This window comes from Chelmon rostratus, chromosome 2 (genome assembly GCF_017976325.1).
Source record: "Chelmon rostratus isolate fCheRos1 chromosome 2, fCheRos1.pri, whole genome shotgun sequence".
Lineage (NCBI taxonomy): Eukaryota > Metazoa > Chordata > Actinopteri > Chaetodontiformes > Chaetodontidae > Chelmon > Chelmon rostratus.
In genome coordinates this window covers 13767078-13790983 of record NC_055659.1, presented here as the reverse complement: position 1 = coordinate 13790983, position 23906 = coordinate 13767078, and the positions used below count along the sequence as shown (strand labels likewise).

Sequence of the window (23906 nt, the reverse complement as noted above, 5' to 3'; positions counted from 1 at the left end):
TATATAATATTTAGATAGATAAACAACATTGAAGCTTAAAATAAAAAAACTCACATTTTATTAAAATAATTTATTGATATTCAAGAGTGAATGCTACAATTTCAATGAAAAAGCAAACATTATAGTTTAAATATTATAAAACATTATTATTAAAATGATCAATTACACTTAAAAACAGATAACTGGACTAACAAATAGTGCTCATGTACTTTGTAAGTTTACTGTTACTTTTTTATGACTGCATCATGCTGTTTTGTACAGTTGGCAATGGCGTCACATGATGTCAACAATTTCTTTTCAAAAACAATTTCATGCATAAAATCTGTGTTGATTGTAAACATTACAGCAGGCCTAAAATAATAAAAACTGTCTAATTGTGTAATCCTGTGTCATGTCTTCTCGTTTATCTAGAAAGAAAATCGTAAGTGTTCTGTCACCAAGTCCTCGCCATCGTTCTCCCACACCTCGTTCTTGTGGTTGTGTTATGACTTTTTTTCATCTTCTGAAGGACATCGTTATCTGTGGAGTCACAAATCTAGACCGTGGTCTAATCTAAAAAAAAAACAAAACACAAAAAACAGCTTAACAAAAGTCACGATTCAACCTCTTAGCTTTTGTACCTGCAGTTCTTTTTATTCTAAAAATGTGAGTCACTTGTCTATGACTCACCATTTAGAAAGAGCGGCGATTTGCAGCGGATCTCTCTCATCCTCTGGTCGAACAGGGCCTTCATCTCCCTCTGCAGGGTGCCCTCGCGTTGATCTGCCCCGGCTGCAACGCAGGAGGGCACAAACTCTAGGCTGTCAGTGCTGCCGTCGCTGCTGCTGGATGTGCTGTCGGACATGCAGAGGCCGTTGGGTATGGGCCTCACCTGCCTGCTGTAGCTGCCGCAGTTTTGTGCTTGCTGAGTCTGCCATCGCAAAGCAGGCTTGCGGTTCACCATTGGTGTCTGAGGAGAGGTAGTCTGTTTTCGAGGGCAACTGCGTGACCGGGCCTTAGTTCGCATTGGTGTGGGCGGTCGGGGGGTGGCTGGAGCCTCTAATGTCCGTCTCACCCTGGCAGGGGATGATGGGGGGATGAGTGGAGGGGATTTGGCTTCAAGCTGGAACAGAGGATGTGGCACGGGCTGAGGCTGAGGGGGTACATCAGTCTGAATCTGAGTTTCTGGTGGATGCTCAGGTTCAGTGGCGACGTCTTTGTCTGGCTGTGGCTCTTTTGATGATTCCTCATATTGTTCATGCTGCTCTGTCTCAGATGTCTGAGCTGTCTCCTGCTCAGCATGGTTTGACTCTGGTGATGCATCAGGTTCATTCTCCAACTCTTCTTGAATTGGATTGTGGCTGTCAGGAGCGGGACCACCAGGACAAGAATCCTGGGGAGAGGGCTCAAGGTCAAAGCTATCTGCTTGCGCACAGGGAGCAGGCCACATGTGGTGGGAGTCAGTGGAGGACATCCGGCTGAAGATCCCTCTCCTTGTCTCTGGTGGGTCATGAATTTTAACTCTGTGAGCTCGCCTCACTGGCTCACTCATGGCCCCTTTGTGGATGGCAGCCTTGGCTGCGGGCCCTTGAGCCAGAGGAGACATTTCCCCATTCCTGCTGTCCTGAGAGATGGCATCCAGATCCTTGCGGAAGCACAGAGCACGTCCGTCTTCTGAGGACTGGACAGAGAAGTCCAGAGAAGGCTGCCTTTGCTGACTCTTCATATGCTTCTGGGCTGCTTTTTGGATGTGCTTTCTGGCAGCTTGCACTGCATTTGCGGGTTTGATCTGTTTTTACAAAGGACACCAAAGGTTTTAAGACAGAGTTGAAATTATGTTTGTGAGTTGTATTTCAAGTTGCTTACCTTTCCTGTCATATCATTGATAGCCACATGAACAAAGATGGACGACTCTGCCATCCCCTCCAGGTACACATGTCGATAACCTATCAATTTTACATAAAAAAATCATGTTAACCTGAATTTCAATTTTTTCAAAATTTCAAATTTTTCTCATTTTTCTCAACAAACTCTCTGCAAGAGAGGAAAGAAGTGTATTTCCAAAATGTCAAACTATTCCTTTAATGTTGTCTCTCTGCAACCTGAACTTTTTCTTCATCAAACTTGAAAGCCTGCACACACAGGGTTTGCATATCATGTCACCCACCTGGCATCATGCTGGTGAAAGCAACAGTCCTCTGTCCAATGAAATCTCGTCCAATAGGATCATGATCCCACACCTGGAAACGCACCAGGGCGATCTGCGGCATTTGGATGCTGAAGACGAGGGTTTCCTCCCACATTGGGTTGAATCCTGAATGACAGTAAAAAGGAAGCTGCAGTTGGATGTCATGAGATTTGTATTCAGTATGCATTTTGTGGACATACCATTGTCATCCACCACCCTGGTCTGCTGCTTGGAACAATCAGCAGGTAGACCGATTATCTCAACCTCAACAAAGGGATCGATAATCTGCAAGTGCAAAAACATGAGCAAAAATAGCATTTTAATGATTAGTCTTCATAAAAGGCTTTTCAGGGGTATCAATAATAGATTGTATCCTGCAGTGTGTTGTCCTCACCTCTCCTCTGTCCCCAAACATAGAGTCTTTGGGTTTGGGAAGCTGTTGTCCACTGATGATCTTGAGCACTAGCTGAGTCTTTCTGTGTCCTAGTAGAGGCTCCTCCAACATGGGATTAAAGGCAGCTAAGAAAAACCAAGAAAAGTTACTAACCCCACACAAAGGGAGAGTTGCCATTTACTCTGAGCAATCTGCACATATGCACACACCTTTACGCATGCACTTTGGCTTCAGAATATATCCACAGTTTCCATTGGTTGAGAACTTGGCTCTGTTCAGTTCAAGCATGCGGCCCTCTGTTTGATAATTCAGTGCAACTAGAATGAAACATCAACACTTGCATAAACAAAAAGCTGCTAAACATTGTGATTTTCTGAAAGGCATGCTGTCCACGTGACGGTCTTACCCATATGGCATCCTGCATTCCAGTACGGCTGTGGGTTGAAGTTGCTGGAGTCCACTCTGTAGTTGGACGGGTAGACTCTTAGAAGTTGCCGTTGGTTGAAACGGACCAACTCACCCGGTTTCAGCTGTAAGATCTGGTTCATAACAGTCTCGTTGAGGGATGACACTTGCCAGCTGTTCGTAAATGCTACCAGACAGAAAAAAGACAGCATCAAACATTTGTTCAACTATGTGTTAAGAAATTGCGAAGATTTCAGGGTTGATGTCAACTGGAGACCCTTTACCTTGTGTTTCTATGTCATGCACACGGACAGATTTTGTGTACTTGACCAGGTCAGACAGAGCTCGGGACAACCTCATTGTTTTCCTCTTTCTGAAGGAAGAGTTCCAGACATACAGTTCAAATGTAACCACTGAAACTAAGACCTGCTTTACACCTGGCATTAACATGTGTCTCCAAGGTGACCATGCATGTTCAGATTTTGTTACTGCCTACGTCACTTCTGCTAGATGATCAAAGGGCCCCATGTACAGTCATTGCATGTTGGCGTGTTTGTTTCTCACTGGCTAACAGCTAGCTAAGAACACAAAACTGGACAAAGTCACTTGCAACTTGCAGATGAGTGCAGGACAAGACCAAGAAGGAACTTGTTCTCCACATACATCAGTGCTCCTCTTTATCTTTTTTAAGTGTTCGTGCTCTGTAGCTAAAACAAGTGCCACCTCCTGCATTGATGAAGTATGTTCCTGTTACGTCCTTACCGGGAACACATCAAGACACATTGGCATTGACGCTACAGATGACACATGGTCACATGTGTCTCAGACCACTTCGGTTGTGGTTTGAGTGATCTGATCACAACAAGTCTTGGTGGTCATTTACACTTGTATTTAGCTCTGTCCTCTTGTGATCCAATCACTCAAGACGTATGTTAATGCCAGGTGGAGAATTAAACAGCTGAAGCTACTTAATTCAATTAGTAGTCTTACTTGGGATGGTAAACAATTTGTGCCCTCTCCTTGCTGCTGCTGTGGTCTGACTCGCCGTCAGATGTCGCCTTACTTTTCACTCTGATTCTCTTTTTCCTCTGAAACAAAAGAGCAGAGAGCATTGTTTTCACTTGTTCTGATGCTGGGGAAAGGGTACGAGTAGAAGGGCCATGCAAAAAGGGGTTGAGAACATATGCAAAGTCTGACCTTTCGTTTGAAGCTCCTCATGATCGATCTGCCAAATCGCCTCTTCTTTTTGGTTGGATTGGCAAAGGGAGCACTATTCCCATCCTAAAACAGTCAAACATAACACATTATTACACTTATCTATCCATCTATCTATCTATGCATCCATCCATTCATCCATCCATCCAGTTTCATTTGCCTGTGTGCTATCATCATCATCATCATCGTCGTCTTCCTCCTCTTCCTCGTCACCAGTGTCCTCATCAGACACGTCACCCTCCTCTGCATCAGGATCAAGGTTTGCTGGCAGCTTTTTTCCCTGGAAAATGCGAGTTAATGTTTGAACGTTATCTGTCCATGTGTCTTTTTGTGTGCTGCATATTGGTAGTACTTTGTCAGAGTTTTGTTTTAGCTCAGACAAAAAGAAACAACAACTTTACCTTCACTAAAACTTTCCCTTTGAGGATCTCAGGAGAGGGCAGCTTCTTGCATTCATGTACGTTGACAGTGGACAGATCCAGTTTGTCCTGAAGCACCTCTCTCAGATACTCAGCCATCTTCTTCTGCTGAGGCACAGTGCAGTGGTTCTCTATGGACAAGATCACTGGGTACCTGGAGGGGGATGGGGACAAGGTGACGTAACCTGAGCCACCGAGCCAGGTTTGAAAGCCTGGCAAAACACGTCAGCATCAGCACCCAGAAGCACTTACTGTGATTTTGTGAAGGCATATTTATTAATTGTTTCTATGACATCTTTGAAGAGAATTTTGGATGTCAAGGTGTATCCGTGATGAATAATTGGCTCCCCGTCAGGCCCATCCCAGCAGTCCACTGACAGAAGAGAGAGAAAGAACAAAAGAGGTAACGGTGAGTCACCTTGTGTGCAATGTCGTAAAATCACAGTGAAGAGAGCTGAAGTTCTGGTATTGCAGGCTTTTACCCTCCACACAGCGACAGCCGGCCTGCAGAACATAGGCATACATTTCCACTCGAGACTGAGAGAGCAGCTGGTCTCCTGTCAGGTAGGTGTTGTGTGAGGTGGCAATGAAGTAGTTATTCAGAGGCTGCGTCATGTCCTGGTTCACCTGATTGTGCTCAGGATTAAATATATCACCTGCAGGGCTCCTCATGAAGTTTGTAAAGCCTGAAGGGAGAAAGTGTCATAGCAGGTGTGTTATTTGTATGCTGATGACATGTCTGGTCCAAATGACATGTCATGTTTTTGATACACATGTTCATTGCAAGCATACCATCAATACCCAGTACCATACGCTGCAGGTTCTCAGGACATGGCTCAAACTTGGCCACTATGTCAGCTAGATGCTCTCTGGCGAAACCTCGCATCTGTAAATCAGACAATATAAGGAATGACATTTTTGGTTTCACTGTTCCAATATTTTACACATATGTTTCAGAAGCGGAGTGTCATTATTAGTTAAGTTTAACAGTTCTTTTAAGTTCTAGGCTCTTTTTTTAATTAAGACTTAAAGGTCCATTTGTGAGATTTAGAAAGATTTGTTGACAGAAATGGAATCTAATATTCATAAGCATGTTTTCATTGGTGTAGATCACATGAAAATAAAAACTATTGTGTTTTTGTTATCTGAGAATGAGCTCTTTATATCTACAAAGGGAGTGGGTCCTCTTCCACAGAGTCTGCCATGTTGCACCGCCATGTTTCTACAGTAGCCCAGACCGGACAAACCAAACACTGGCTCTAGAGGGTGCCTTTCGTGTTTTCGAGTTTCACTGTTTTTATTCTATAGTTTTATCTGTTTTTTTTTCAAACTTAGGTTGTATTCATCTCCGTTTTTTCTTTTCATTGTTGTAAAATCCTGGCAAACAATGAGATTAATTTGATAAAATTACAAAGAGACATGCGTGTATTGTTTCCTGCGACCTTTATTCTAGAATGTAAATATAGTGATGGTTGAAAAATGCTGACCATGAATAGTGTGGTCTAATTTAAAGAAAACTTTAATATCTTTATAATAAATACACACAATAGGAGGATCTTTCCTTCTAACATGAAAGATTGGCATGAACTGTTTTACATTTTGTTGTACCTTCTGTTCATGTTCCAGAAAGCGTGCAAGGTCGTGAAGATCCATGACTTCTTTCTGATTGCTGTAGGAGATCAGTATCAGGTAGAGGTCTCGGCGCGTGGAAATCATCTTGTAGAACGAACAGAATTCTTCAAAGCCCAGAGAGCCCTGGTTCTCATCTGTGTCTGCATCCTACAGATAACGGCAAAAGTATTTTAAAAGCAAGAAATAACTCACAGTGTGTGTGAGATAACCACCCCGCCAAAGAAAATATGTACCACCATAGACCCATCTGAAGGACATATCTCTATCACCATCAAACATGATGGAGCTTGTTCACAGAGACTATCATCATCAGGAGGGGAGGACAGTGAGCTGCTGAACTACAGCAAAATTGCAGTGCAACTAAAGCCATCTGTTCAGCTGTGGCCATATGGCCTTCCTGTGGCAGTCTCCTGCACTGCCCTGCCAACACGCTGTATATACATATTTGTCTACTGGCTCCATCTCTATGCTTTTGTCTTACAGCTTCTCTGACTGTAGTGATGTGAAGATCACATAAAAAAAAGGCATCTTAGGGAAACATTAAGGATTGTACACCTTTAACCTTTTTTTTCTATTTTAATTTAACTTTTTTTTTTTTTAACTTTTTCAGGCTCTTTCCTTCTTCTGCACACTGAGAAAGGCTGTCTTCCCACAACATAAGCGCAAGTCATTTAACTGTAGACCTGTCTTGCTGCTGCTTTCCATTTGTTCTTGTTTTAGAGGCATTTTGTGCCAGATACAAATACATTAATGTCCTTATTTATTTGTATTGATTTTTAGCCTCTGTAGAGAGGGAAATGTTGGTCTGTTTGTTAGGTCCGCCACTTTGATTTACCCACTCTGATCGAGACTGAAAGACTGAATGATGAAAATTTGTACAGATATTCTCGGTGCCCAGAAGATGAATCATACTGATTATCTGACTTTTCCTCTAGCGTCACCGTGAAACAGAACAGCTGAGTGAAAAGTCTGAGTGATTGGCATTTCATTCAGCCTGTCATGTTCCCTTCAGCATAAAATCTAACAAGATCTCCTCTAGCGCCACCATCAGGTCTGAACTCTTTTAATTTGTCATAAGCTTAAAGGACCAATGTATAAGAATTGGGAAAGAATTGTAAAAATAGGGGGCAGCATATCACCAGAGTAACCGCTAACTGCTGCTTGCTATACATCTTGGGCTGCAGCTAGCCGGTTAGCATGCTAACTTCAGCAGATATCTCTGCAACACAATACCTAGACAGCTTTGAAAAAAACGTCAATACTGTTACCTCTTCACATTCTGTTGATAATGTTGGTTCTTTTTTTGAATGTTGTAAACATTCAGGCCATATCTTACACATTATATTAGTTTATGACATCCAACCAAACATCTGCAAAACAAATGACATTACCATCAGCCTCAGTTGTACTTTGAATTTTGTGCTAATTAGCAAATGTGAGCTGACATGCTCAACACAGACGGAGACCACGGTAAACATTATTCCTGCTAAACACCAAGTTAGCATTGTCATTGTGAGCAGGTAATCATGTTGACATTAGCATTTAGCGAATAGCACTGCTGTTGTTAACTACAGCTTTACTGTTAGCCTTGTTAGTTTAGTTTTCAGCTACTATATATTACTAAAGCAGGGCCATCAATCAAGCCACGTGTTGAATCGTGTTGTAGCGATACTAGTTTACTGAATATAAAAAGAGTACAGCGGTAGGTCCTGCATATTAAATCTATGTCAACTTTCTTAATTAACCTTTGTGGATTTAAGTCTTACTTGAAACATCTGCCTGACTTTCTGCTTGGGTAAATTCACATTTAGTTTGTGGAGCAGCTGGTGAACCTCTCCAATGCTCAAGGTGCCATCTCCGTTTTTGTCGGCCTCAGAGAAAGTCTGCTGTAACCACGTGAGGCTGCGGTTAAGGAAGAAACTTCACGTGTGTTCAGTCAGATTATTCTCAACTTCTTGTACACATGGATGCGTTAGCCTCCGTTTTACTTAATGTGAAGTGATTTATTTGTAACAAAATTGTAAATTAGATATTAAACATGTGCAAGAGAGGCTGGATAAAGGATATTGATCACGGGTACGCTGTCTCCGTGCCAAACTGTCTTCATCGCTGATACCAGCCATGAGGTATTTCAGCCCAGTGATCCAGGTGCGGGCCTCCTCTGCGTTGGTGGAGACCAGGTCCAGGGACTTCACACGCTCCCCGTAGTAAATACTGAAGCAGCAGTTTGGATCAAAGCGGTTGTCTGCGTACCTCCTGAACATCTCTGACTTTTTCCCCTCGCAGACTTCATGGATGGAATCAATAGTTACTGAAACAGATGATCAAGTATTGTGGTGAGGGTCATTCAGAGATATCCATCATTATGTTGTCGATGTACAGGTCAAAGGTAAACCTGTAATGTGCCTAGTTTACAAAAACTGCACAACCAATAGATAACAGAAGCAAATTGAACTCTTTACAGCCTGTTCCCCCATTAAGCATAATGGGACACCGTCAAACTTTTATGCACAAATGTTGCTTGGAAAAACACATTAATAGGGCTTACAATCAAGTCTGATAGGTCTGATACACCAATAGATGGATGTGCAAGCCTCACTTAAACAGGAAGTTCAGTTATTTGTTTTTTATGACGGTGGGCGGTTTCACAGCAGTTAGTCTCTTGCCATGTGATCAGTGCCAAGTGCTGAAAAATAGATATTGAAAACTCAGTGTGATGATGGCTTACTTTTGGCCTTGTCATGTTTCCTGGAGGGCCGCCACCGGATGCAGGACTTGTGCTCGTCCAGGTAAAAGAATCGGACCAGTCCTTTCTTCTTCCCCTTCAATTTGCTCATCTGAGTGCCATCCTGCATGGTGCACATACACCTCTCCACTGCAGAAGAGCACAAGGGGACACATTATTTATCAAGATGTTCATTGTACTGTATGTGAAACGCATCACATTGTTGCCTAAATGTGTCCGTCTTTTTGGTTGATTTGTCAAAAATTTTGCTGAGACAATCTGTTGTATGAGAAATTCAGCTGTACATGTGATGTGATTGTACGCAGGAGGACATTATGACAACACCAGAGGAATCCCTGAAGCAGCCGAGACAAGTAGAGGTTTACCATGAAGCACTTGTTTATGAGATTATGAGCTGCGTCACACAGGGATTTAAGTAGCTGTATATGTGCTAATGAGGCAAATGAGGGGAAACGCACACAACGCTGAAATGATCTCCTACTAACAGAGAAACCCATCAAGTATCAACTGCCTCACAGTGATTCAAATTATTTCGCCTGACCTTTCGTTGCTGACATTTCTTGCAGGTTTTAAATGGTGTGTGCATGGTGCTTGTACTAAAATAGCATGTCAGAGCCAAGAATTTTCTTGTAACATTCAGGTTACAGTGGGGTAGTGTGATTGTTGTGTATGCTGAGAGCAGGTAACCTTTGTTTGTAATCTGAAGCTCAGATACATGTGACGCAACCTGGCACATCATTCAGGCTAATCCTAAAGGATTGTCTACCGTCCATATGCCTGTTATCTACTCACAGGCTTCCCTGCGACTCTGTTTTGCTGTGTAGTAAACTCACACGTTTTAGAGGTTTTAATAATAATAATAATATTAATATCATATGTACGGAAGAATGGTTTGAAAATCCGCTCTTTAGCATCTTGTAGGCACTTCTGCTAAACAGCCTTTATTCTGCAGTGATTTGAGTGTTTGAAAGCAGCATTATTTATAGAGCCGTTAGTGAATCTCACCTATCTGACCCAGCCTCCATTTCGGCTGTGCGACCACACTTCCACCAATCCAGAAAAACTCCTCTGCGAGTCTGGAGATGGATGCTTTCTGCCAGAGTTTTGGAGAGCTCATAATGGACGGGGAAGAAGAATTCAAGGGACCCGAGGCCTGTTTCGCTTGGTGAAAGGAGCCCTTGGCAAGCGAGGGGGAGAACATTCCTGCTGACAGAGATCCTAAAGACTGAAAGGTGGCCTTCTTGGGTGACATAGAGGACAGTGTTGGGCTGCCGCTCAGCCCTGGAGACAGAGGTGCCATCGCTGGGGTGCTGGTCATCCCTGAACTGTACATTTGAGTCCAGCTTCCTGTCCCATTCACACCACATGAACCCACCTCACACTGCTGGGCTCCTCAGCAAAGTTTGTTTGTAGCACAGCTCTCATGCAGATTTTTTTTCAGAGTCAGTCCTCTTCTTTCGGTTAAAGCTTTCCCACATGGAATCAGGGAACAATTTTCCCATCCTGCGGGCTCATTCCTCTTCATCCTGTGTCCAGCGATCCGGTGTAGCCGCCATAGGCTCTTCTGTATTTATTATTTTGCACTGGGAGAAGACTCACAGAGAAAGAGTGTGCAACAAGTGTCAGTCACTAAATCTTCCTCAAGCTGTAATCCTGGAGGGAGACTTCAGCCTTGCTTTCATGGAGGGATTTTCACGCAACCAGTAAGCCTCTGAGGAAAGAGAGTGGGATAGAAAGAGTGCAACTATTCATTGAACTATACTTACGACAGTCATAATCATTAAAGAATATAGAAATTGTCGTAGATTTAATGGACTGCATTTAGGATAGACATTATCATGATTTACGGTTATAGTCACACTGGTGCATTTGGATATTAATAAGCCTGAAGTGTCCACCCTCCAACTGTGTGCAATGATTCCCCCCTAGAGGCGACTGTGTGACATACAATAAATGTATATGTACTGTATGCATATATATCTTGTTACAAGAAGATCCACTAATATTTAAAACACAAATGAGCAGAGTTACTCCAAGGAAGGCATGTATTTGTGATTTCAAGCACTTGATTTTACTTTAAAGACCTCACATGCTCAGGTATTTTCATGTATTTGCCCTTATTTTGCACGGCTAGAGAACTCTTCTTCTCTTCTAAGTTCTGTTGCACCTATTAGGGTGGGACAACATCTTATATCAGTCTGCTGATTCTCAGCGTAGTTCCAGCTAATTTCAACCTGCATGAGCAGAGACCTAATCAGCCAGTACAAGTGAAAACACCTGCGGGGCCCTATAAAGCCGTCATCTGGAAATGGTAGCAGTGTTACTAAACAACAACTAATAAATACCAGGTGTGCCAGCTGACTGCTCAGATGCATTCATTTGGCTGTTGTCCCAACATTAAATTGTTTGTAAGAGAGGCCTTTTTCACAAGAACTTATGTTACAGTATGAAAACCACATGAAAACAATTAAGTTAATGAAGTTTGAATTTAGCAGCTTCAGTTTCAGGGTTCTGGTTTTGTGCATGCTGGCTCACTGCCACGCTGTCATGGTTTACTGGGACTCTTATACAACAGAGCCAATTTAATGTTATTGGTGACACCTGTGCTTTTCCTGCCAAGTCAAGTCAGCGTGTCGGCTTTGAAAATGTCTATTTAAAATCAGTACATATCTCTCGACATGACATGAACAACTTTGGACTACATGACAAATGCTTTATTTGAGTGAAGTTTAGTTTAGTTTGATTTGATTTTGATTGATTTAATTTTAAAGTAACAAATCAAATCAGAATAAGTTTATACTGACTGAAAAAGTTAGGGCTGTATAACCTTTAACATTTATACACGGAGATCATGTATGTATTTTTATATATGTATATCACATATACCCAAAAGTCCCAAACAAAGTGCTCATACTTCGGCTTTACATTCATTGATCAAAAATTATTTTTAAATCTATTCAGTGTATTAATACATTCTCGTTTCTTTTTCAAAACTATTCTTAAGATTCACTCATTTAACTGTTACACGTCCATATTTTGTTCTAATGTTTGCCTTTGTTAACATGAAAATTCTTCCTAGTTCATCCTGACTCACTTGAATTTGAAACAACCTCTGGATACTGGATACAGTCTGAAATCTTATTTTTTTTAACTTAACAAATTGAAAATTATAAATTGGATTCGTGATTGTTTTGTGGTTCTCCAAACTTCCACGCAGTACATAATGTATGGAAATATTAGCGAACAGAAAAACATATCAGATTGGTTTCCTCTGTATGAAGAAACTGCCCAAAAACAAACTTTAACGGCTGGTTGCAAATATCATTTATCTTCAATATAAATAACTCTGGACCCTACACGTGATCCTCAGCAGTTCAGATTAATCATTGTTTATTTGCACAAACAGAGATTATCAAGATAGTTACTAAGACATGAGTGGTGGTCCCACTAGTACCATTTCTTTTAAGTATGGCTGAGTTGAATCAATTCATCAGTCAGAATTTCTCAAAAAGTTCTGCCAGGTTGCACAAACAGGAAGGTGATATCTTATGTCATTAAAAAGCAAGTAGTCCACTTGCTGTTCTACTCGAAGTTTCATTGGTAAAGATGTGTTCTATTAAAGTAGGTTTTAAGAAATAGGCTTTTACAGCACATTGTATCCATTAAGTCTCAATTCTTTTTGTGTTCATGTGGGTTTAGCAAATCTACAGCAAAATCCTCAAGCACAAAACCTTCTATTGATCATTCATCTTATCATACATACCATCTTACCATTGAATGTATCAAGCATCCTGGATTTCTCCGTCGCACGGCTTATTATTATATTCTGAGATTTCTCCACATTTATTTCCTCTGCAACACGTCATGATTTTCTCTTGTTGCTGACATTCTTTCCACTGTTTATGAAATAGTAGAATCATTGAAATAATTATTCATGAACAGGGCAAATCCTCCTCCCTTTTTGTTTGTTCTATTGATAGTAAATAGCTCGAAGGCCTCAAGTTCCACATCTGCTCCTTTCTCTTTACAGAGCCGAGTCTCTGATACTGCAGCTACATTGTCTCACACGTGCTGAATTGTCTCAGATAGTCCTTGATTTTTGTAAAATCGCTATAAAAGCCTCTACTGTTGAAGTGTTCCTGACAATGTACCTTCCATTATTACATTGCTTTTCAATTGTTCATCTGTGTTTTATACATTTTGTGCTCCATAAAGTCAAAAATGCTTTTCGTTCTCGTGTCTTGTTATCCGCAGTCTGCTGATGCCATTTCTCCAAACTCATCATCTACGTCTTTGTATGGAAAGGAATGATTATTGGCCAGGCTCCTTGTATCAGTCATTGTCTATTCAAATATTTCCGCACAGAAATAGTCTCGTCTCGGCCATTCAAGGCTCATTTTCTGAAGAATCCATCATCATTCCAGTCCACAGTCTGTTATGCTTTATGCTCTGAGCGAGCTGAGTTCAAGCAAGCACCCATTTTAAGTGAGTAATGTTCAGTTATTTCTTTGGTGTGCTGCTCTCACAGGAGTTGTCATCATACTTGTCCATTTCTGCATCTCCCTGATGACCAGCACTTTGCCTCTTGTGGTGACAAATTCAGCTTCATGAACACCTTGCAGCCGATTGGATCTTGCTCTGTTTTCTCAGCAAGTGTGCAATGGCAACATTTTTTTTTATCAGGCGTTCTATCACATAGATGTTAGATCCCTTCAGCTTTCTCCCTCATCTGAGCAGCGTGTTTTTCTGCCTTCTGTTTGTTATTATGGCAGGATTCTCAACTTTGTTTTTTCGTGGCACTCCTCTGTCCGCAGATACACCTTTGTTGTCGCAGACAGCAATCATCTGTTGCTCAGTGGAGTCCAGATCATGCCCGGAGGGTTCTTCATGCCCTGGCATATGACTGCCTGAGGCCAGGTCTCCAACACGCTGACAATTTGGTCATGTGGGAGCAGCTACTATTCCAGGTGTGGTCCCTGGCAATCCTCTTATCCTTCTCGACATTTTGTCTCTTCACTTCCTTCTTTGTTTGCTTTAGGCCTGTGACATCATTACCTTAATTAAAGCAGCTGAGCAATCAGCTGGCACACCTGGTATTTAATGTCTTTGGAGTGACCACAGGCTCCTCTGTCCCCTACGAAATCGTTAAATAAGCATATCTATTTTTTCAAAAATGAGCTTCTTGCACCCACAGTATATATTAACTTGTTTTATTTTCCAATCACAAGTGCAGGCTTGTGTGCAAAATGAAGTTCTTTTTTCCCCTCATCAGTTTGGAGAACAAGTTGCTTGCATCTCTGTGAGGCTCTACATAGACACAGCAGTGCTTTGAGCTAAATGCTAATGTCAGCATGCTGATATGCGTCCAATCACCTGCTAACATGCTCATGTTAAGCAGGTAAAATGTTTTCTGTGTTCATCATCTTAGTTTACCATGCTAGTTTTGCTAATAAACATTAAACACAGTGCTGAGGTACAGCAGGAAATATAATAATTTTGCATGTAGGTCTATGTGGTCATAAACCACAGCAGCCTATTGGACAAAATTTTGACCTGATGGTCGCGCTAGTTGAAGAGTCAGGGGATCATCAAAGTTACTAGCATTCATCGTCTGGGACCCACTTGTCTGCACCACATTTCATGACAATGTATCCCCCCCGCCAACACAAACACACACACACACACACACTGTTTCCATTGTGTTAAAAAAAACCCACTTCATTGAACGCTGTAGGATTGATTTCAATTTTAATGGATATTATACAAGTTTTCCGAAGGAAAAGAAAACATTGAAACAAGAGGCAAGTGAACCCCCGCTTCCAAACCAAAACTACAACAGCATCAGCTAACAAAATGGATATTGCTATTACACTGTACCCAACAAATACTGAACAAGGGTATCATAATGATAAGACATAAAAGTGTTTCTTGTCTAAAATATACGAGAGCACCTAAGGTTGAAACCACGAGAAGGTGTTGCTTCTACTCTATCTGACGAGGGAGCTGGAGGTGCAGAGATTTCAAATCCATTTTTCAGTTTTTGGTCTGTGGTGTAATATATACTCTATAATTCAAATAATAAAGATCCTCTCAAATAAACAAAATCAAGGGGCAAATCATAATATTCTGTCGGTGTGTCGAACCTAGAAAAACTCCTGATAGGTCATCCTCACGACCGCTGATGGTTTCATTCTCCATCCATTCTGCTAAATGCCCTGTGATTGCAATGATACTCAGGGACACAACTATGAAATTGCAGGTTTGCAAATCCAATATAACCTCTTTTTTTGGTTTCAAGTAAGAGCAAAAATATTCATAATCAATTTAAGTCTGGAGCAAGCAAACATACCAACAAATATCTTATTTACAATATCATTGTATTTACATCAGAGGATAATGAAGGAAAGTGTGTTTAAATTCAAAGTTCGTGTTAACTTGTGTTTTGAAAAATGTAACAGGGAGTACAATGCACAATGCAAGGTTCTTTTCTTTAAAAAGTGCAATTCCTTTTCTTAAAGTAAAAAAATATATATCCATATTTTGTATATATGTAGAAATGTTGTTCATATAAACAGCATTTGTTGATTTAAGAGCCCTAACACCAGTGACTAAAAATGAATGCTTTCTTTTGATAGGCAGCAAATTATTATAGAATATAAATTATTTTACAATACTCAATAGAAAATCAGAAGTACCGCATTTCAACAAAAACAGACAGCTATTGAAGTTTTTTTTTCCTTTTCTTTTAGGAGGGCATTTGTAGACTTATCTGCACTAACCTGGGCAAGAATATTTGCTATTTATCACATGGTTTGGTTGCAAAAACATTACTGGAAAACAATGTTCGAACAACAAATAAAGTTGCATCATAATATTAAAAAGTAACACTTCCATAAAATATCTAAGCATAAAACAGTGGTGGACCTGAAGGCAGCCCACCTGTAACCTCTAATACTTCAGGTTTATAAAATACAAAAGGTAGACAAGCTGGTATACATGCGTACATGTTTGTATATGGATGTTTTTTCTTGCCTGTGGAATAACAGTGCTGCGCAAGCAATATTTCTTAAAAAGTACATCCTCTACACAGTTATAAAAAGCAAGCTGATATTAAAAGTAAATAGTGGTAAACTGGTGTCTCTTGTTTCCAGTGGTCTGCAATGACACCTTTGAGTGTACCAATATTTTGTGGCACCAAGAGTTTCATCATCTGCTCATGTTTCACCAGGCGCAACATGTTTCTTCCCTTCATATTCAAGTAGTGTTATGTGGCTATATTTGCACATCTTAGAATAGCTTATACCAAAATAAAATCCTTGGACAGGGTCAGGTGTCTAACCGAGGGCTCTGATGTCACTGGAGAGATGTGTTCATCGTTGAAGAAGTCTTTCTTAATTTCACGCTCTACAACATGCTCAGAGATCATGCTACTTTCCAGTTCATTTCATAAAATTCATATATTGTCATAATAATATTGATTTATGTCATATCATATTATATATGACAGTTTTCCTCTACAAAACTGACTTTTGTTGAGTTTCTTTTCCCTAACAGGAGGTGCAACAAAGTCCTGAACCATGCTCCTTTTTATCAAGTCTTTTTCTCCAGTTGTGAATGTGCAACTTTAGGATCCATTGGTGTGCTGTGTGGTCTGTCTGTGTGCTTCTGTGTTTGCGTCCTTGGGGTCTCCAGGATGGCCGCTGTCGGCCTGCAGGGCCAGCTGGGTTTGCAGGTCTTTAACAACACTCTCCAGGCTCTGCCGAGCTTCTCTCTCCTGCTGAAGCTCCCGTCTCAGCTGCTCACGATCGGCTTCGGCCTGCTGTAGCTGCACATGCAACTCTTCAATCTGCACGACACAGACGCGACACGGGCGGCAAGTCAGTACACATCGAACGCAAGTGAGGGACATGATTTCAAAATCACACATGGTTTTGGTGATTGTGAGCATCTTTTGATCCTTACCTGAGTGGAATACTTGACCCTGAGACGTTCAGCCTCACAGCCTTTGTCGCAGACTCGCAGCTGTCTCTCCCTCTCCAGCTCTCTCTTCAGCCGCCCACAAGACTCCTCTGCGTCCCTCATCTTCCTCTCCCAGTCCACGCGAAGGCGTTCAATCTCCTTCCGTAGGTTGCGCTTGGCTTCGATGGCCTCACGAAGACGGCCTTTCTTTGCCACCCTCACAAACTCCAGTTCCTGTAAAAACATCACAGTTGTTTCATGTTCCAAACACTAATATTCATTCAGAGATTACTGTCATTTCATTCCCACCACATTGTTTCTCACAAGAACACAATGTGATACCTGCTGAAGGCTGCGTTTAGCTTGCACAGCCGCTGCCAGCTTCTCCTCCTGCTTCACTCTCATCCTGACAATCTCCTGCAGGACTTTTTCCCGGGCCTCTTTGGTGTCCATGCCTCCGTACAGCATCTGTCTCAGGGTGTCCAACTCTGGGCAAACGGTCCCGGACAGCCAGGTGGGTCCCTCCTGAGGTCGAGCAACACCCTGAGGGGTCAGAGTCTGAGACATGCTGGTGCAGGCTGACGGAGGAGAGGCCAGGGAGGAAGCTGGCACTGGACCTGAGGGACAGAGAGACAGTTTTAATGTTATTAATACAGCGATTGCAAGAACACTGTTGTGTTAATTCTCAAAGAATTTTTACATAAAGGTTGGCTGTTGTGATGTGTTGTGATGACACAACATGCACTGCTAGAGACAACAGAGGTTTCGGTCTGATGTCCCCCCACAGCCCTGTCAAATGAACTCAAGTACAATTTAATCGACACCATCCATCATGCTCCTAATTTGCTCAGTTAATCTGATTTTAAACTGGATGATATTTAACACTATCAGTGATATAAAAGTTGAACCATTTTTCATGCAATCGAAGCGTCACTGTTTAGGTCATTTTCATGTTTTGCACTTCAATGGGCAGAACCTGGACATTGAAACTGTTTATGAACTGTTTCATCCTGGTGGTTTAGCTAACTTTTTATCTTTTTTGTAAAATATATATATGTTTTCAAATTGGCTGAGCTACTCCACAATCTTTCCATTTACAGTTACAAGTTAGGAATGCTGCATGTATCAACAAGAAAGCATGAAAGCAAAACTAAAACTTAATTTTTGCAGCTTTTGATGCAGCTTCTGATGATATATATATATATATATATATGAAATTAAAAATAATGCATGTAAAATTCTGTTCAAGAACTGCATGTTTTTTTGTGGCAACAAAACAGCAAAATCTGCAGACAGCCTTCATCTCTATTGTATTCCTTCTTTTAAACACCAGGTGGCGGAGTTGCACAGGAATCGCCCTAAAGCTGCTCTTGAATGGCTTATATCCAGTGGGGCTTACTGTGTAATACAAGTTGTAACTGTAAAATCTGGGTCTTATATCTACTGACTCTTGTAGTGTTTTTGTGTCTCTGGATTATTCTATGCTCCAGCTGACGGGCGGTACTCACGATCATCACAGTCATCCACATCAATCTCTCCATCTGTGTCCATGTCGTCGGGTCGGTTGGCGGTACTGGGGGGGGCTGGCTTTGCTGCAGGTTGTGCGTCTCCATTGTGCAGCTCCTGTAGCGGCCTGGAAATGGCTGCGGGCCCCCTGCCCGGAGCGTGGCTGTCCCTGGGATGGACCGGAGGGGCCAGGGGAGCTAGTGTCAGATTGGAAGCCAAAGTCTCGTGACTCTTCGCGTAGGACCTGTGGAGGCAACACAGGTACATTTAAAGAACTGAATTGGCTGATTGAACACATATCATCTCTTTAAAACTGAAACTATCGCTGCTTTCCTCGGATGACTCACCTCTCGACCTCATTCTGAGTAGCTGGCTTCTCTTTTTCTGCCGCTTTAGGAGACCAGGGGCGGAAAGCGGAGGGCCTCTGTTTCAGTTGGACCTGTTTCAGGTCCTGGAACATCAAACAAAACAACAAGCCTGGTTAAACTCACAGTAAACTACCACTGCACATTAAATCAGCCGTGACGAACACGCTCAAAAGCCCTTCTTCATTTAACAAGGCAGAATGACGAGAGGTCGTACATCGATGATATGTGATGATTCTAAAGGACAATGGCTTTTATGTCATCCTTTTGACCTTTGAGCTTAACGGCAAATCCGGTTTCACACCAGCAACATGCACAGCGTACAAACCTTGTGTGCAGACTTTGACAGCGATTGTAACCAGTCAGGTTTCCTGTCTTTGTCAGCTGCTGGAGATTGCAATTTGTCGAATTTGGACCTCTTGACTGGGACCGGGCTGGGAGACTGAGGAGAGAAGAGAGAATAGACGGTTAATCATCACGATCCCTGCAGAGATAAAGTGCAGATATTACATCATGGAGTACAGTGGATATTTCAAGAGCCCACAACTTCTAAAAATGCTACTGTATGACTGTAAATGGCATTATTCATAAGCAACACACTGATTCGTCAGAACATGACATGACCTTTTACACAGCAGAGTCACAGAAAGAAAAAAAATAGACAAATAGAAAAGAAGTCAGAGAGAAACAAGGAGGATAGAAGATGCGTCTGTGTAAGCGTTCAGTCTCTGAGTTTGGCATGTCTGCATGTTTGTGTGTGTGTGTGTGTGTGTGTGCGAGCAGAGCTTTGAGCTGAGCAGACACTCAAGCTGGTCTGGCTGGCAGCCAGCAGGGCTACATTGCTCCCTGCCAGGCAGAAGAGGCGCCATCAGGTGGAGCAGATCGACTCCCCGAACCACAGAAATATTGCAATATAGAGACAGAGGGAGACAGAGAGGGAGACGAATTAAAGTAATTGCACTCACATCTGACAGACGATTGAGTTGAAGTGTTCGGAGGGAGTTGCATGTTAACGCAGGGCTACCGAGTCATGAAATGTTTGAGCTTAGAAAACTTGAGGAGGGAAGCATCTGCCTTGTTAAGAGCCATAAAAATCTGAATCTCCAGAGCCCCTGATTGTATAAAATGTCTGTGTGTGTGGCGAGCTGCAGGACCATGTGTTGAGATAGCTAACCTCCGCAGCCCTCAGGTCTGCACTTGTCAGACAGAGGATATGTTTACCTGGGCAAGCGCAGAGGCCAGCACAGACCTGCCTGCTACTCTCTTACTCACTACTATGACATTCTGCCTGCAGGAATGGCAAACACTCCCATCTCCTCGTCTGCATGTGCAATTCCGTCTACCTTCAAAATCCTCAATGGAAAACACTCCGGCGGGGTTGCGTGTAGTTGTGAAACCTTAATCGCCGCTCGCTGTAATCACCTCAAGATGGAAATTAATGACAAACCTCATTTAGCATTAAGCGAGAAGCTCAACTGGTAATGAATCACGTCTCACAGCTTTTCTCCACGAAACCAGACGCTGCATAAGCGTGCGTGTGTGTGTGTGTGTGTGTGTGCAAGCAGCTATGAGTGGGTGTCGGGACGCCTGGGGAGGTGGGTGGGTGCGGGTGTAGACATGCATATGTGCGTATGTGGGAGTGTATGTGTGTCTGTGTAGGAGTGTGTGTGTGTGTGTCTGGTACAGTGTGCTCAAGGGTGGAGGTGTTAGTCAACTACAGTTACCAAAGTATCTGACACAAAAGCAGCAAAATTAAACAAAAGCGGAAAGAAATGAGTCGATATGTCAGCAGATCTACAAGAGTTTTATAATTATTGTAATTCATCTTCATTTTGGAGGGTTGAAGCAATTTTAAGATGTCACCTTGGGCATTTTTCACTATTTTCTGCCATTTTATGGATTAAACTAAAAAAATTAGTACCTTCAGACCGCTCACATCTCCTGACCAATCATTGCTCTCACTATCATATATCTTCTTCTTTATTGATATCTTAATCTATCTGTCTGAAGGCCCTTCTCTTCTCTTTAGCTTTTGAAAGCCATTAGGAGGATATAACTGGTTTGAATTATTCATTTGCACTGAAATATGCCTATACATACATACATACATACATACATACATATATATATATATATATATATATATATATATATATATATAAAATATATATATATATGTATGTATATATATACTATTGATTTTCATTGTTATCTTTGTGTATTTATCTGATTTTGTATTTGTCTTCTCTCTGCACAGCACTTTGGTCAATGTTTGCTGCTGCTAAATGTGCTATTTGAACAGTGGTGGAATGTAACTAAGCATATTTACTCAAGTATGTACTTTAGTAAATGTACATAAATTAAAGGTACTTGTGTTTCTAAATGTTTTCCATTTTGTGCAACTTATATTCATACTTTGACTTCACTACATCTAAGAAGCAAATGTACTGCACTATGTTTGTCTGCAGCTACTTTTGCCCTTCCAGATTACAATTTTTCATACCCTTTCTGTCCAGGGAAAACCTCGTGTTTGGTGATTTTTGAATGCAGGATTAAGTGTTCCTGTATGGAACACCCATAAAGAGTATTCTCCTCTTAATAAACTAAATAAAGTATTTAAAAAGCTTCTTGGATTAGCTGGAAAATGCATCGACAGGCTGTTTTTCTGAGCTCATGAAAAGTCTTTTTAGAGATTTGTGGTTGTCACAGGACAGCAAGGCTACAAACATATGATGATTTTAGAGAATATAACACAATGCTGTAGATTAAACTACCCATCAGTATATAAAGTAAAATGAGCTCAACCTGAAACATCTACAGCAGGAAAATGCAACATACACACGAAAGCAGCAGTAATATGAACCCTATAACTTCATATATGATAGTAAAACACTGACAGGAAGCATTTTACTGAACAATGAGTACATTTTCTTACTCTTACTTGTAGTGGAGTATTTTAAGAGTGTGGTTTTGCTATTTAACTTCAGTAAAGGATCTAAATACTTCTTCCACCGCTGTGTATGAAGTAGCATATAAAGATTATATAATATAATATAGTTGTAGATGTAAGGATTTAATAATGTGTTGGTCAAAAGCTTAATATGGTGACTTGAACTAAAGTCTTACCAATTAATCCATAACTAAAATAAAGGTTTGTTATGCTGCCTTCTCATTTCTGTTCTGACTGTTCATGCTGTTGGTTTTTCGGCCGCATGAGACGTACATGATGATGATGTTTGTCTGGACACTCCTGTCATGTCTGCCTGACTCATAAATCTTTCAACCTGTCCAACCTGTAACTATAAAAAACCTACACCCGTGCACACACACACACACACCCATGCACACACACACACACACACACACACACACGCACGGCATGCTGTTTGGTTTTGCTTCTGTAGGTTAATTCTTTTAATCCAGACCTCCTGCTGACTTCGTCCTGCTCAGCAATGGTGACTCGACCCCTCACCTGCCTGACTCAAGGCCAGTGGTTTTCTAAGAACTGCTGCCCTGCTGTAATCAGACTCTGTAATTACTGACATGACTGTTGTTTTCCCGACAAAGGATGTCTGCCTGTCTGGTACTATTTCTACCCTGAGGTTTGCAGCTCCAGGAAGGCTATGAGCGCTAGACATAATAGAGTCAGAAAACAGACACTCCCAGACACCACAAGGGACCTGCTGGCTAAATCTGACACTGACCTCACAGGAGAGCAGCCGCACGGGCTTAACTCACCACCACATCATAGACATAGCATGGCCACGGAGTCATAACACCCTCCTCGCACATCCTACTGCCTAGCAGGTCCCACTGAGCCAGATGATAGGACATCCCTCTCTCTCCCTCTCTCTCCCTCGCTGGTAGGAGAGGGAGACTTCCTCTGAGGAGTTTGCTTTGGCTGAGTCCCCTGTGGGAACTGAGTCTTGAGTGGGAGGGGGGTGGGCCAGGGGAGCGGGACCACAGAGGAAGCACTGAGCTGAAGGAATGTATACTTGAAGGCCAAGTACAGCCTCTCCTTTAAGACTCCATTCAAGCATTGCCCTTTTCAACTCGCTATTGTATGATATTTCTTTCAGGCGCTGTAATGAGGGAGCGTTTCAAAGCAAACCTGTAGGCTAAACAGGGTCTAATAGCAGCTGGGCAAGAGTAGAAACGCTTTATTTTTTAATTAGTACCATATAATGGCGTGGTAATGCCAGGATAAGCCCCAGCTATTTTCAGGCTGGCATGGCAGATAATCACAGGGAAACACAACACATCACAAACATATCAATATCTATCCTAAGAGCAGAGCGTTTGACCCGCTTGAGGAATAATTTGTCAATATTGTGCCAACTGGGGCGTGACGGGGATTGAACTGTTATTTCACTTGAACATGGAGCTAATCAACAATATTTGTTGACTGGGCCCTGGTGTAGAAAGTCTGTGGCAGCTTTAGTTTAACCGTGATGTTTTGAACTTGGTGAGCCGAGAGTGAGCTTCACTCCGTTTCAACTTCTATTGTCATCGGGGCAGAGGAGCAGAAGCCTGGAAAGAAGACGACTCAATGTGGGGGGTCTTCAGTCAGTCCTCTGGCTGCTGCGCTCATTGCCTCGCCAGACGTTTTTGTCAGAGATGAAAAAACTGGTGTGTACAATCTTATCATTAGCAACAGGAATGATGGCCAAAGCTATAAAAGTAACACCTGAGCTTTGATAGACCAAAATGATCCTTTAACCTATAGGAATAATTTGGACATTTTGGGAAAGAGCCGAATTCACTCCCTTGCAGAGAGTTAGATCAGAAGGTTGATCCCACTCCCACATCTGTACAGTAAATATGAAGCTACAACCGGAAACTGGACCCAGCTGGCCTAAACTAAACAAATGAGATATAACATGTGGATTTGTGAGCTTTAGACGTACAGTAGGTGGACTTTGCTCCCTCTGGGCAGAGCCAGGCTAGCTGTCTGCCCTCGTTTCCAGTCTTTATGCTAAGCTAAGCTAACCGGCTGCTGAACATTTATCGTACAGACACAGAGAGTGGTATCAGTCTTCTCATGCATTTCCCAAAATATTGAACTATTCCTCCTCTATCTTCACCCACCTTTGTGTAT

At 41.9% G+C, this 23906-nt stretch overlaps 2 protein-coding genes across 2 annotated transcripts in view; both read right to left on the bottom strand.

Moving 5' to 3' along the window:
* Positions 1–188: 188 nt before the first annotated feature.
* Positions 189–10197, bottom strand: plch2b (phospholipase C, eta 2b). Its single transcript, XM_041945491.1, has 21 exons — positions 9984–10197; positions 8961–9107; positions 8300–8543; positions 7999–8128; positions 6209–6379; positions 5393–5486; positions 5083–5286; positions 4853–4973; positions 4583–4754; positions 4342–4461; positions 4164–4247; positions 3957–4054; positions 3251–3339; positions 2968–3153; positions 2771–2878; positions 2562–2686; positions 2368–2452; positions 2147–2293; positions 1846–1925; positions 670–1768; positions 189–552 (listed from the first exon to the last, which is right to left on the bottom strand). Exons 1-21 carry the CDS (start codon positions 10177–10179, stop codon positions 548–550), a joined length of 3705 nt encoding a protein of 1234 aa, XP_041801425.1. The 5' UTR covers positions 10180–10197; the 3' UTR covers positions 189–547.
* Positions 10198–14718: 4521 nt separating this feature from the next.
* The window catches only part of skib (v-ski avian sarcoma viral oncogene homolog b), a 32889-nt gene continuing 23701 nt past the window's right edge, over positions 14719–23906 (bottom strand). Inside the window, exons 2-7 of the mRNA XM_041952316.1 lie at positions 19137–19250; positions 18791–18894; positions 18446–18687; positions 17280–17554; positions 16941–17171; positions 14719–16824 (exon numbers count right to left, since the gene is read on the bottom strand). Of these exons, the coding sequence (XP_041808250.1) occupies positions 16603–16824; positions 16941–17171; positions 17280–17554; positions 18446–18687; positions 18791–18894; positions 19137–19250 (1188 nt within the window). The 3' untranslated portion in view covers positions 14719–16602. The remainder of the gene's footprint in view (positions 16825–16940; positions 17172–17279; positions 17555–18445; positions 18688–18790; positions 18895–19136; positions 19251–23906) is intronic.